The 16,180-nt window shown below is 32.9% G+C and overlaps 1 protein-coding gene across 2 annotated transcripts in view; it reads right to left on the bottom strand.

Annotated features, from left to right (window-relative positions):
* Positions 1 to 5,446: 5,446 nt before the first annotated feature.
* The window catches only part of PAWR (pro-apoptotic WT1 regulator), a 109,233-nt gene continuing 98,499 nt past the window's right edge, over positions 5,447 to 16,180 (bottom strand). For both annotated transcript variants that reach the window (XM_027593843.2, XM_027593844.2), the window contains 3 exons: positions 12,549 to 12,693; positions 10,218 to 10,322; positions 5,447 to 8,027 (listed from right to left, as the gene is read on the bottom strand). In XM_027593843.2, coding sequence (XP_027449644.1) covers positions 7,941 to 8,027; positions 10,218 to 10,322; positions 12,549 to 12,693 — 337 coding nt within the window. In that variant the 3' untranslated portion in view covers positions 5,447 to 7,940. The remainder of the gene's footprint in view (positions 8,028 to 10,217; positions 10,323 to 12,548; positions 12,694 to 16,180) is intronic.

The raw sequence follows: 16,180 nt of genomic DNA, 5'->3' as shown, positions 1-16,180 counted from the left end.
AGAAAAGTCTAAGAAACTGTCACAACTAAGAGGAGTGTTAAGAAATATAACTACTAAATGTAATGTGGTATCTTAGATTGGATCCAGGAACATTAGGGAAAAAGTGAGTAAATATGAATCAAGTATGGACTTTAGTATTAATGTATCAATATTGGTTCATTAATTGTGACAAATGTACCATACTAATGTAAAACATTAGTAATGAGGAAAGCTGGGTGTGAGGTATTCAAATACTCTCTGTACTACCTTTACAGTAATTCTATAATCTAAAATTGCTCTAAAGTATTTAAAAAGTGGAAATAATTAAAAATAATAAACTATCTGGAAATAAAAAAATTATTCTAAATCAATAAACATAGATTTTAAAATTTTTCTTTACTCACTGATATATGCAACACTGGATTTCTCCTCACTGATCAATTAGCTAGAAGTTGTTACTGATTTTCTGAGTTCACAGTAAACTGAAGATTCAACCTCCCCATGGGCCAACCCAGTGTCCACATATGGAAAAAACAAAATAAAACAAAACAAAGACCAATAAAAACAAAACCGTAACTAATGAAATATACATTTATTTGTTCCAATCAAGTTTTATTAAAATTTGAAAAAAATGCATTCCTTACTAAAAACCTTCAGGCAATAACAGAGATCAAGCTTAACACAGTAAAACAAAGATTTGATTCCACAGTCTCCTGGACTTAAGAATCCATTTGAGTTCCAGAGATAATACTAAACTAATGCAGTTATGTCAAGCTGCTGATCTCCACACTGGGGCTTTTCCTGATACAATCTTTTGCATTGTAAGCAACAACGAAAAGATCACTTTTTTTTTTTTAAACAAGTTCATGTTATTTATATAATGTCCAAAGAAAGACCAAGATCTTTACCTAAATATAGAAATGCACAATGCAAATTTGCAAGCTTTGACTTGCATCAGAATCACTTGAAGGGCCTGTTAAAACATAAATTGCTGGGCCCACCTCATTCAGGTGTTGAGTGGGGCCCAAGAGTTACTATTTCCAATAGGTTTTTTGTGAAGCCAGTACTACTGGTGTGAAGACCACACTTTGAGAACCACTGGCAAAATGTTTAATAGGACAATGATTATGTCATAAAAGTGAGTATGTTACAGTGTAAGCACAAAGCACTGCTTCGTAACTTTGGGAAAATTACTCTTCCTAATCTGTACTTTGCACAAGTTTTAAAGAATCAAATAAAAACAATATTCAAAGCACTCAACACAATGCCTGGCAAATAGTGCTACTATTTGAATTTCTAATTATTTAATGTTTTTATGCTATACTACATTAGTGTTAAAGTTGTGCTCAAATTGTTAACTAAGTGAGTCACTGTACTTAGCTGAACTTAAGGTACACTGATCTTAAAGGAGTTACAAGAAACAAAAGGCACTTTTAGGCCCCCTATGATCATCAGTTAGCATTTACAATGCCAAGTCATTCATCCCACTACAATTTTCACTGATTCATTTTAAAGAATACAGTTAATGTGACAGTTACTGGCATAATTTATTTTTTTTAAGATTTCATTTATTTATTTGAGAGAGAGAGAGAGCACAAGCAGATGAGGGGCAGAGGAAGCAGCAGACTCCCCACCAGGCAGCGAGCTCAATGCATAATTTTACTTTAAATTAGTGATGTTGTTCACTGTCCCAAATTACCCATACATGAAACTTTGATCTGCTATGGAAAGCTAATAATTTTCCAACTTTTCTTAACATTATATCAAATGAATGCATTCTTATCAAAAGTGATTGGCAGGTTCTTCAAAATGGGATTTCCTATGGCTTTGACTGATAGCTTTGGTTATACTTTTGCACTATAAGAATAATAAATCAGATACTTTTCTATTAATTTTGCACATTTTAATGTGAATAACACACTTAACTGTCAAAACTGTTACTTTTCTTTCACATGTGTAAAGTCAAAATCCAATCTACTTTTCTTAACTGGTTCATAATAATTTTTTTCATAATGCTCAACTATCTGACACCAAGTAGAGAGCCTCTTCCTTTATTAAACCTATCCTGGGCACCTAGGTGGCTTAGTCGGTTAAGCGTCTGCCTTTGGCGTGGGGTCCTGGGATTGAGCCCCTCATCAGATTTCCTACTTGGTGGGGAGTCTGCTTCTCCCTCTCCCTCTTCCCCTGCTCATGGTCTCTCTCTCAAATAAATAAAATCTTAAAAAAAAAAATTTAAAAACCCATCTTTACTCAGTCACATTAGTTTTTGAAAGTGAAGAGTAAAATTGCGCATTTGGTCCAATATTAAAAGGGAAGTTTTGCTTTCTAGCTTCCTTTTTAACCTTATCTGGTTAGACATCAAAATAAAGTGAATGAATTGTAAAGGATATTATAACCAGTCCTATCTCTTTAACATGAAGGTCCAACATTACATAAATTTTCTCCAAAATGTAACTCTTGTAGAGGTGAAAAGAGAAACTAGACACAGGAGATTAAGAAAATATGTGGGTAGTATACAGCTACTGATAGAATTGTGTGCATGCACAGAGTGAATCTAGAAGAAAAAAAATACGGATTTGATGAAGTCTAAGATAAAGGGCTCCAGGTCCAATTAAGACTAAGAGACCTTACAAGTTTTTCGATAGGCTTGCTAATGGAGTAGGTTCTTATATAAGGACTTGAGACATTATCTAAACAGTCTGACTGAAGGATGCTTGTTCACTTGTTAGCCATGTATGACATTACTGAGAAGATTAATTTAGAGTTCTAGAAGTAAAGAAGACTGATTAGCTTGTGCAGGTGTATGAAGAATGACACATTAGCAAAAGGTTGTGTAAACCATTTACTCAAAAAACAAAGACCGGATTTGTACATTCTCAGACTCCTACTTATCTTATTTATGAATGAAGGACCTGAAATTCTTTGAACACCATCAGATTTAGTTGATAATAGTTCCAATTCTGAATTAAGAAATTATTCATGTAGTTTTAAAACAAAGACAATTAAAATTTTTAGTCAGATTGAACATGTGTATACTTCCTTTCTTCAAGAAGTCCCACCATTGAAGTATACAGATCTTATCAATATAGCACTTTTATTTTTTTAAACATTTCTCCTTCTACAATAATGTATATACTAAAGATTTAAATGTACTGCATACTGTTTTAATAAGAGGCACACAAATTAATTAGAATATTAACATTATCCCTTAACTCCGAAAGTAAAACTCATGGTCAGGGTTTTACTGATAGTTCAGGGAGAAAAAAATTAATAACCAGCGTTGAAAAATAAATGAAAATTTATTTTTTTACTGAGTATTTATTATTTTACATGCAAAGCCTATTAAAAGTGAATCTATATCAAGCTGACTATTCCACCATGAAAACCTATGCCATGGGAATTATGAAAGCTCTCTACACAATACTAATATGGTCAATAAATTATCAAGGTGTTTTTCTACAAATATTTACTTAACTGATTTTTCAACAAACCAGTAAATTTTAGTTTTCATATGGTTGTTGCTGGTAGCAGCAGCCATCTGATACTTAAATTTAGAAGAAAAACCCTGACTAAAATAGCCAAATCTTCCAAGAAACAAGTTCACCAAAAAAGGCAATGTATATCTCTTAGGTATCCAGAGGAGGAATCAAAACAAAACAGGCATGTAATTAGTGTTCATCAAGTGATCATCACTAACATTCTCTTGTTACCAAAGCAGTATGTGTCAGGATATGAACAGTTTATTAGATGTAAATACCTAAAAACAAACCAGTAATCAATAATGTACAGAGAGAATACCATTAATAGTTTGTTGTATCTGAAATACACTGAATTCTTTTTACTTTGTTACTGCTATAAATTCCTTAACAATGTTCTTTTCATAAAGCATAATTACCTAAATGAAATATGGTAAGATATTTCCCAACATGCATCAGGTCTTCCACTCCACCATTCAGTAAGTGCTGCAGCAAATTAAATGGTACCTATTAACTAGACCTAAAAGACAATGGCTAGATAATAAAAAAAAAAAACACTTTTGAATGAACTATTCAGATTAGACCAGCTAATGCTAATTAAGATTGCACTTTGTGCTACTGACACACACTACATAGATAGTACACTGCTAAATGAAGGGCTGGTCAATGTCCATTTTTAAAAAAAATCTGTAAGAACTGTAATTAGATATCTACTAGACTAATAAATACTTGCTAAAAGAATAGATATGAAAATTTAATGTATTTATAGTCCTCATCCATATTCCTCTCACATATTGACACGTTAATGGGTACAGGATTTTAACATGCTGTGAGAGTCTAGCTAAGTAAAATAAAAAAACTATGGGTTCAGGTTTTCTAGGGTAATCTAGGTAATTTTTCAAGTTTGAGAATGACAACCAACTTCTAAACTTCAATGAGAAATTTAACAACATGGGGGAAGCACCTGAAGAGCAAAATGTTTGTTGTCTATTAGTATTATGCTTTCAGTTAAATGGAACAACAAAAGTGGCACTAGTTCTCACATAAGTAATATATAAATTATGATCCTAGTTGATGGGATGTCCTTTAACTTATGAGAGTGAGCATAGGAAGTCAAGCTTACTGTTACATATTAGGAATGGTTCAGATACAATAAGAGAATGTTTAGCACTGACTTTAACATATTATTTTAAAGTTCTGACTCCTGAATGCTAGTTCTTTCTCACTTACTATTCCTCCCAATGAAAAGCTGGTGTGTTTTGTTTCTTATATTACAAGATGAAAATCTATGCCTGAATTTTGTAACAGGCTATTAACTAAACCATGAACAGTTATTAAATAAGTGCCAATACTGCATGGAACTTACTAGGCATGGACTCAAGATTATAAAACTACAAAAAAGATGAAAGATGACTATCACTGTACATATGAATATTGTCTAGGACATCAGATCAATGATCAAACCAAAGGTCTTTCCTGTTTTATATTACAGTGTTAAACTTACAAAGTCTATTATACTGACTTGTATTTTCAACAAAGTATTAGTGGACTCAAAATATCACATTTTAATTTCTAATTATAAAAATCCAGACTAATCCAGAAAACATAAACCCACATATAATTGAGGTAGGTTTTTCACCTTAGGAATACATTGCTTTAAACCACAATTAAAAAGTTAACTTTAAAAAAAAAGAATACACTGCTTCATGTGTCTGCCCCCCGATACCTAATTTTCTATGTTTTAAACTGCTTGAGCCAGTGTGACAGTGCTAATCTCTGTATTTAGTAAATTCCCTTAGAAATACATAAATACCACCCTCTTCCTCTCTAAAGGTAACTGTAGTGCAATAAAATTAATAACAATTCTAGAAAAATGAAAAATGGAGGTTACTTTGTAATTCTCAAATTAATGCATGTCAGAAATCAGGGGGACAAGTCATGTTCACTTTAAAATAAACATTGTTTTGAAAATAATATCATAAACACAGTAAAACTTTGAATATGCTTTATTATGCCTTAAAGTCCCAAGAAATATAATTTCTGAATGGAACTAGTAATTTCACAAATACTAGCACTTTATTGACAACAGCCAGGTTTTCTAAGGTAGTGCACATGTATTTACCTTTTTAAAATCTCAATGCTTTTTATACATTTTAAAGGGAAATTGTAGCAGATCCTACTTAATTTTTCAATATTCAGTGTAAAAATCTTTAAGTGATATAAATACACATTTTAAGGACAGGAGGAAGGACTGCTTGTGAACTGATCTGCCTAAGTTGTCAGGCTTCTGTATTTGCACTAGGTACCATTATGTAAAAAATCATTGTTGGAAATTTTCCTAATAAACTGAAGAAAAGGAAAATTTAAAAACAGCTCAGTCTTTAAAAGCACTAATAACTGGTATAATTTTTAAAAGAGAAATGAAATATTCCTTTCCTTACATATGGATTAAATAGAAATTTCAAAAACTTTACTGAAAAACCAGCACACTATAATGCTGGATACTAACAGCATTTTCACAACATCCAAAGCTTGGATGTAAAACTACGTAATACCAATATTTCTGCAAAATACCTAAGGGTAACTGAAGGGAGATGAGTGCCTCACAGCCAAGGCAGTGACTGAGCCTGGCATACCCCTCTGACGTGTGGACAGCAGGTCACTGTTCCCATGCTGGGTAACATTCTCCAAAAAGGATGCCCTTATGCAGTAATTCTGCAACTATATCAAGTTTGGTAATCTAACATTGAAATTTTTGGTAAATATATTTAAACATATGAAAACTTCCCCAGAGACCAGATAAATTATTAAATAAACTAAAAGGGGGACAAAATGCTGGTAACTAACATATGTTAATTCTAGGATGTCCAGTGGAAGATATAGAAAGGAAAGAGGCGACAGCAGCTATTTCCAAACTTAATTATGATCGGAATCATCAGATGGTGAGCTTTAAAAATTCTATCCAGGGTCTCAACCTAAATCTATCTAGAAATTACAGCCAGGGAATTCTCTGTGAGCAATCCAAATGATTCTAATGATCAGCCAAGGCTGAAACTTCTGAAATGAGAAGCCAATCTAGGTAACCGCAAAGAATTTTTAGAATTCAACATGTGATATTTATCATTTACATTCTGTCCAGTTGTCTCACTTCCCTATTTTTTTAATAGTAAATAATGAAGGGACTTGCCAAGTGAAGAAAAAGAGACAGTAGGTTACCCAAAATGGATTTTACTACGTTTAATTGGACAAAACGGTATCAGTATACTGTTTAGGATTCAATTATCAGACAGACATTTCTTAATGTTAATATATTTTAAAAGAGGGGGTTTCCTTACTCAACATAAAAATTTAATATACAACTCTAAATATTAAATGATACTTAATAGAAAACGTATATATTTCTTCAAAATTTTTAGAAAAATTGTTTTTAAAAATCCAACATTAGGAAGAAAATCCCTTAAATTTGAAGTAGGGGAATAATTCTCTCATATGAGAACAACTGTATCACAGTGTTATTCTCCAAGTTAGAATAAGCAAAGTATTTCAATACTATTTCTGTTTATGTATTGTTTTGTAAATGTAACTGTAAATGTTTTAAGTGTGGATAAATATTTTGGTTTTGTTTTTAATGCAAATGACAATTAAAAATATGGATTTTTTTTTCTTTTACACTGAAATTGTACACCCTCTCCAGGACTGATGAATAAACTTTTTAAATATCCCATGTTCATTTATAAATCTTGAAATAATAAAAAACAGTACCTACATAAGAAATTTTACAATGAAATTACAAGTGTATGTCTTTCAGAAGCTAAAGTGATTTTAAATTTTCTTCAACATTCAAATACAAAAATTGTATATTTTAATTTACTGTAGCACAATTCAAGTATTCTTTAAAATTTTATATTTAGCCAACTAGTACATGATATTAATTGACTTTTCATAATAGCTTTCCTTTTTAAAGATGACTTATACAAAATGGTGACACTCTATTACTCTAAATTGCTTAGAATAAGTTGAAAGAACAAATGACAATAGACAAAGCCTTTATGAGTAAATCAACAACACATATAAGTTTGCACACATCAGTAATAAGGCAATTGCTGGTAATTCCCCAAAAGTATTTGAATTCATGTAAACAAAGACTATGTGTATTCCTTTAGGGAGAAAACACACTACCATAGATAAAAATATATTCAAATGGTTGTGACTTTAAATCATGTATTACTTGAATACCACACAAAACCAAAAGAGGCATAACCTATCATTTTAATAACTGAAAGATGTTACTTATTCGTGAAATAGAAGGTTGATACTGTTTTGAAATAATGAAAAAGAAGTATTTTGAAAATAAAAACCCACTGTTTTCTAGAAATAAATATACATACTTAATGTATTGCAGCATAGGAATATTGTCCCCACCATCAACTATAACATTCAATCAGTAGTTTTAAAATATTTTTTCCACACTGGGACTTGAATCTTCTACCTTGTTAGCTGACCAACAACTTTCAAAAGAGTTTTATTTTCCTGCTTTAGTTGTTCATTTTCATCTTCTATGTCATCTAGGTCCTTAAGGAAACAAAAAATGAAAATAACATAGGAGTTTTTTAAATAATTAAAAATATAAGGTGATAAAAGGTGATAAAAACACTTTAAAATACACACATTCAAAGATAATTCATACAAGCATTTAATTTGGAAACAAGGACAAGTTCTGAAAACAACTTTAGATGAAGTATGCCCCACCTGAAGGGAGCATCCACTACTCAACTCCTTCTCATTATTATCATGATAAGACAGATACCTCTTGCCAGATTTTTCATTTTTTACAAGAAGTCAAAAATCAGAATTCTTTAATTGTGAATCTTCCAATTTTTAATCATTATAAATAGCTTAATTTTTCAGTTAAAAACAAATCTCCCCTTCCCCCAAATTGAGGGCTAAACAAAATACTTATGTGGGCAATAGGAGGTTCAGGGCCTCGGATAACACAGCCTGTGTCAAATGAGGCATCAAAAAGATAAAAGAGGTACAAGTTCTGGATGTACTCCTACCACCTTGTATGATCTTTAAAAAGGGTGCGTGCTGGGAGGTGAAAATCTGAGGAAGTGATAAAATGGAGGCATACAGAAAAGGAGATCTGGGGCAAACAGAGTTGATCTGGTTCAATTCATGTTAGGCTTCTCTATAACATTTTGTTTGAGGAAAAGGTTTTAGAGCTTTAAAAAAAAGTGAAAGCCAATAAACTAAGTAATGATCCTCCAGGTTTAAAGTTATATGATTCCAGGTCTATGTTCCCTATGTTAATCCTAGAGGCATATATACAACCATGTAGTAAATATGAAGATAACCCACTCTAAGTTTTAGTTAGAAGAAACTATTTCAAGGCACAATGCTTACTGATAGTTGTAAAAGCACATATTTTTAGATTTATCCTTGTAATTCAAAATACTAAAACTTGGAGTAATCAGTTTAAATTATAAGCACGCTACTAGACAGCAGCATTCTGATAAATTTAGCATACTGCCTTTGGACAATTAGGCAAATGTTTTTAAAATGTGCAAAAATAGAATCTGCATTTACTCACAAACCAAATGAATGATGTTGGGGAACTTACCTGTTGAAAGCAACAACAATAAATATACAGGATTCGAAAATTACTACAACTGAGACCTATCCAAGATTTAGAATTAAATAATAAAATATATTACTGTATCATTACTTGATTATAAACTCTGTAAAAGCAGGTGTTTTATTATTCTTTTTAATGCACAGCGCCTAAGACAGTGCTAATATATCACAGACTTCAAAACTATTTTCAGATTTTATTAAATCATATTCCAAAACCAATAGAGGAAGAATGCCTGTGTTCTAAACCAAGATGAAAGACTGTCTACAACAATGGAGAGCTCAGAATTAGGATTTTGGAATACGTGACGTCAAGTACTGGCTCAGATAGTTACCCCGTGATTACTACCTATGACCTTGAGCAAGTTAAACTAAATTTTGTGGTCCTCATCTATTACGTGTAGCTAATGCCTCAGGAGCTTTATTTAGAATTGATCTACATAATGAAACCTCTTTATTTTCTCTTCTTTCATTGTTAGGGTTAAGACTGGATTAGGAATCTGTTCCCTTTTTCCCTGAAGCAAACTTATTTCTTTCCTCCATCTTATCTAATGTCTTCTAATATGCAAAACTATGGAATCTCTTCTCATTAACATTACCTAAGTACGGCCCAGCACTAATACCTGCTTCTTAAGCAGAAGGTAAATTCTAAGGCTGAAAGCAAGAAAAAGAGTTACAAAATAGTGTAATAGAGACCTAGTATAATGCTAAACATAAAGTTGGATATGGGTAAGTATAACTAACTGGGGAAAAAAGGTGGTGAAAATACATACAAAGACATCTGGAGTGTCTTATGGCAAGAAAGTAGCAAGTTTAGCTCTTCACTGAGGCAACTCTGTACCAATACCCTTTTATGTGTGGTGGTGACCAAGCTGCCTCTCACCTCCAGACTCTAACAAAAACACTGAACAAATCCATTCATCAGTCCATCCCCAAAAGAACAGTATTAACTGAATACAATGGATAACTGGCCAGAGGAAATCAGTTTATAGAATGAAATGATGGTTCTTATTACCACAACTTACCATCTCATTAACAAAATAATGAAATTACATAATCTCTTCATACATATGTATTTTCATCCAATTGAAGGGAAAAAAAACTATGAAACTGAAATGTGTGAATACTTACTCTATTTAACAAATCAATTTCTTCTTTGAGTTTTCCGATCATTTCCTCTTTATCTTGCATTAGTCTCACAAGTCTTAAGTTTTCTTGCCTTTCTCTTACTACTTCCTGGCAGATATAATTACAAAGTATTAATTGGGAAGTAACTGGTTGTTTTTAACCTTAAATGATATGTATCTGCCAAGTTTGGTGAAACACCCTAAATACAGGAAGACTTCCAAATGCATTTAAGTCACCTGGTGAGAGAAGGAAAAACCCATCCTAGGAAAGACCCAAAGAATTAGAGGAATACAGGAGTTATAAGATATAAATATATTTTTTAAGGATTTATTTGACAGAGAGAGAGAAAGAGAGAGTGCCCACATAAAGGTGAGCATGGGCGAAGGGGGAGAGGGAGAGAATCCAAGCAAACTCCGTGCGGAGCATGGAGCCCGAGGCGGGGCTTGATCTCACAAACCATTAGATCATGACCTGATCAGAAACCAAGAGTCATATGCTTAAGCATCTGAGCCATCCAGGTGGCCACATATTTCTGATTAAACCTATGTTTACACAATTCTTTAACAAATACTAATACCCAAAGACTTACCCTCTTTAGTTTATCACCACCATTGTTTTTTTATGTCATGTTAATCACCATACATTACATCATTAGCTTTTGATGTAGTGTTCCATGATTCACTGCATATAACACCCAGCGCTCCATTCAGTACTGCCCTCTTTAATACCCATCACCAGGCTAACTCACCCCCCAACCCCCTCCCCTCTAGAACCCTCAGTTTGTTTCTCAGAGTCCATAGTCTCTCATGGTTCATCTTCATCACCACCATTGTAATGATATATCTTATTTTTTAAATGGATAATATCCTGTTTGAAGAAATTCAAATTTTTTATTCAAAACACAAAGTTTAAGGGGCACCTGGGTGGTGCAGTTGGTTAAGCCTCTGACTCAGGTAGTGATCTCTGAGCCTCTTGTCAGCTCCAAGCTCAGCGGAGTCGGCTTGGGATTCTCTCTCCCTCACCCCTGTCCCTCCCCCCATCAAATAAATAAACAAACAAACAAACAAATAAATAAATAAATCTTTAAAACACACACACACAAAGTTTAAGAAAAGGAGATGGCTCTGGAAAACTCTAAACTGAAAAACAATGGTCCTCAATGTTACTTGTGGTTCTACCAGTTAATGGATAAAATAAAGGAACTGAAATAGATTACTGGTTTTTAAACTTTTTTTTTTTTTCAAACAATGCAACACCTTTTTCAAAGAAATCTTATTTAGAATCCAGGGCCTTGGGCTGGGTTGACTACCTTGGGGGCAAAAGAAAAGCAGAACTGAAAAATTTCACTCAGAATTTAACCTCTTTCCTACTAGCCCTCAGAAAAAGCAGCCAGCCCACCTCATTAAACAGCTGCTGCCAAACTACTCGGAACTGGATCCAAACTCATGTGGAACTGTAAAAGCCTTTCTAAAGAAACCCTTTAAACCGATTAGACTATGTATTCCTTAAAGTTTTTAAAATTTAAACTCACAGAAACTGGTATTAAAGCTGAGATATGAACTAAAAACAATCATAATGCTATAAAAAATTTTTAATTAAATTTCTACTTAAAACAATCTTTGTATCACAGAGAATAATTTCAATTCAGCAATACAAAACATATTTTCAACAATCAGAAAGTAATCAGTACCATTACCAACTTTACATATTAAATGTTGACAGAAAAAAACCTGAGACTATATGGTTAATATATTTACGCCAATATTCATTTGCCTTGTTGTTCTCAAATACACTCCTAAATAGGTTTATTCTGACAACTGTTTCAAACACCAAAGATGGCTCTAAGCTCTAACCAGAACCCAGAAGAAAGTCTACAAATGATAAACTATACAGATAATATAATAAACACACAGGACATATTGCCAGCACAGACTTATAACCATTTCAAACACAGAGACTGTCTTTAATATGTTAGAGGTAACACGTAGCAGAATGGGAGTATCCATTAAATATTATGGAATACAAGAATTGGCTCCATTTCTAAAAGTTTTAACAACAGAACTGGATAGGAAAGTATTAAGGGAATCAGAAAATGCCTAGCCACAATGTATCTGGAAAATATATACAGTGATTTAAAACTGCAACTTGACTAAATATGGAAATACCAATTAATACTAATCGTATCTTCCACTAGCATCTCTCATTCTTTTCCCTTTGTTGGCACGCTCTCTCCCATACAAATTTCAATTTATTTTCTCAGCTGCTATGAAAGTAAAAAAAGGAATCCCAATGGTATATTAGATTTATCAATCTTAAATAATTTGTAATTCATACCTTTTCAAGATCTTCAATTTTCTTTTCCAACATGCTACTTGAGACCAAATTACCTGAAGCATTTGCATCCCTGTTGTATCTGCTGAACCCACTTCTATCTGTTCGGGGATATCTACTTGAGACATCTTCTTCAGAGGCAGTTGTGCTATGGAAATAAAAAGATGTATTTTATAAAAGTACCTAATACTCAGCAAGAAGAATACCAAGAATATTTTCTATTCACCATAAATAATTACCATTCCCTGAGGACACATGGTTATAGTAGCCAACTCATTTATAACTAAGGAAGTTAATCATTATTCCAACACAACAACAAAAAAAAGTTAATTCTTTTGACTAATAAGTACTGAGTAGCTGGCTGAGTACCAGACACTGTTCTGGGCATGAAGATATAACAGCAAACAAAGACATGGACTCTGCCTTTCACAGAGCTTTCAGTTTAACAAGGAACATAACGAATTATAATAAAAGCAAGATGACCATCACAATAAGGTAAGTATAGGGTACTATGACAACTGACAGGAGACTTAATGTAGATTATCTGTGGTGGAAAACCATTTTGTTTTCTTTTTCCATTTTTTTTTTTAAATTCCAATCCATCATGGACCAATACTTTTTCTAAGATCAAATAAAAACTAGTGGAAAAACAAAAGTTAAAAAGGCCATATAAAATACAAGTTCAATATTTTATTAGCCACGCCCATAAAATTTTATTTCAATAATATAATTAGGATGAACAGAAAAAAGAATTACATAAAATAGTTTACTTTCATTGAAATGTGCATATAAGCAATCACAGAAAACAGACATCACACTAATCATTTCATAATTTTATTTAACCCAAAGTGAGGACTGAAATGGCAATTCTTCATATTAAACACCAATTCACATTCCCTGAACTAATAGCGCATGTGTTAATATTTAAAGTTTTTAACGTAAGTGAGTTTGTTTCTTGGTTTTTTTTTTTTTTTTGTATTACTTACCTATTACTGCATTAAAAGTTACACCAAAACTTAGTGGCTTAAAACAACACATACTTATCTCACAATTTCTGTTGGTTAGGAATCTGGAAGCAGTTTAGCAGGGTGATTATGTTTCAAGGTCTTTTATGAGGTTTTGGTGAGGACTACAGTCATCTGAAGGCTTGACTGGTCTAGAGAATCTGCCTTTGAGCTCACTCACATGGCTGATGGCAAAAGGCTTCAGTTTCTAACTGGCTGTTGACCAAAAGCCTTAGTTCCTCAGTATGTAGACCTCTCCACTGGGCTGTTCACCACATGACAGCTGGTTTCCAGAGACAGACAAGACAGACACTGCAGTATCTGTATGACCTAATCTTATACATCAACCCTATATACACTGCAGTGTGGAAGGGGATTACAAAGATGTAAATACCAGGAGGTAGGGCATCCTGGGAGCTCTCTCAGAGGCTGGCTACCACATTTGCTAAATGACCTATACTAGGTTAGACTGATGACAATGCCACCCATGAGGGATAAGGTATATCTAAACTACTTCTATGTATTCTTTTAATAGCACCCATAACAGAAAAACTAGTTTCATAGATGTATGTTAACAGGAGTTGAAGATATTTTGAATAAAGCAATTTCAGCTCAGGATAGTAATTTTTAACTTTTACCCAAAATCCAGAAAATGATGCTTTTTAAAATTTGTCTTCAATCCTTCATTGGTAGCCAATATCAATAATTTATCCATCAAAACTATAGTTCAATCCACAATAGTTTTTTATGAAAAAAAATGGATTCCTGAGCTATTAATTTCCTATGTACTGGCTTTCTTTTGATAAAAAATAAGATTCAAAGTGTGTCTTACGAAATCTGAATCTGACAAACTTCTTACCAAGTTTGTCTTACCAGTTTGATTTTAACATTTTATAAATGTGCACTACAAAAATCATCAACTACTTTATTGATAATTTTTACTGTGAAACGCATCATAACAATCTGTGGAACTTTTTCCCAAAATTTCTAACTTTCATTTTTGTCCTTTGATATTATATAACATTAAAAACATCTGACATTCTTTCCTTGCATGGAAGGCTAAGATCATTTTTAAAAAAGAATAAGGCTATCAGACAAATAAGTCTAATTCACATATTTAAAAAGTTTGGGAACCAAACTGGTTCCTTATCTTGCAAAAACACTAAGCATTCGTCCCAAAGTTCAAACACTTTTGTCTGACCATCTCCCTTTGAAAATTATTGTATTCCTTAGCATATGGTAACAGTTGACTGGCTCTGCTTCCAAACTATCATTTTTTTTAATCTCAAATTTAATGCATTAGTGTTTAAGCAATTCACACTTTTGTGAACTACTGTTAATTTAGGTGATATAGAAAGTACAGTTTAGTTCAGCTGATAATAGCAAGACTTTCTCAATGAAAGAAGCAGGACATTGATTTACATTACTGCACAAGTTCCAGCATGTTTTTCTTGTCACCATCTCTCTATAACCAGAACATACTCCTACAAAAGCAAAACTCCAGACCACATTTGTTGATTTGTTAACGCTTCAAAGTTTTACATAATTCATAATAAGTTGTGTTTGTCAGCAAGGAAGTTGAAAAATAAATTCTGCCTTCATATCACTGTCATATTAACAAAATCAATGTGTTCATCAAATTGTAACAAAAATTCCTTTCCTATCTTTATATGTCTAGGGAGTCAGTCTTCTGTATCACTAAACTGTTCCTAAATATATCAAGCTATGGTGTTGTCAGAAAGTATTACATAAACTATCTTCTTTGTAACGGATTCATCCAACATTTCCAAACACCTTTGTCTTTTCATTTGTGTGTAGTTGTTTTTAATGTTAGCAACATGATAATGAGACTTTTAAAGAAACTAAAAAAGCCCTACTGATTACATAAGAAATCCTGAAGATCCGCTTCTGCCAGCTTAACTGTAACATTCCTTCTTTCAAATAATTCATTTGTGGTTGTGAATGCACTTATGTAATACATATAAATGCCACTTAAATTTTGATGGTATTATTGTCGTAGCAGCCAGGACATCACTGCAAATAACCCACTGTGGTTTTAGCACTTCCCCATCAATTATGGGTAAAAATTGGACTCAACACAGGCATTCCTCGGAGATACTTTGGGGTTTGGTTCCAGACCACCACAATGAAGCAAGTATTGCAATTAAGAGAGTCAAATGAATTTTTTGGTTTCCCAGTGCATATAAAAGTTATGTTTACACCATAGACTATTTTTTAAATTTTATATAACTAAAAAATGTTAGTAAGTTTTTTTTTTAATTTTTATTTAAATTCTAGTTAGTTAAAACACAGTTCAATATTGGTTTCAGGAGTAGAATTCAGTGATTCATCACTTACATACAACACCCAGTGCTCATCATAACAAGTGCCCTCCTTAATCCCCATCACCCATCTAGCCCATCCCAACCCACCTCCCCCCTCCCTCAACCCTCAGTTTGTCCTCTATCATTGAGTCTCTTATGGCTTGTTTCCCTCTCCTTTTTTCTTTTCCCCTTTCCCATATGTTCATCTGTTTTGTTAAATTCCACATATGAATGAAATCATATGGTATGTTTATTTTTCTTAGCATAATATACTCTAGCTCCACCCACATCATTGCAAATGGCAAGA

This window comes from Zalophus californianus, chromosome 9, assembly GCF_009762305.2.
Source record: "Zalophus californianus isolate mZalCal1 chromosome 9, mZalCal1.pri.v2, whole genome shotgun sequence".
Taxonomy (NCBI): domain Eukaryota; kingdom Metazoa; phylum Chordata; class Mammalia; order Carnivora; family Otariidae; genus Zalophus; species Zalophus californianus.
Note: the sequence above shows the minus strand (reverse complement) of the source record. Positions and strands in the feature narration are given on the sequence as shown.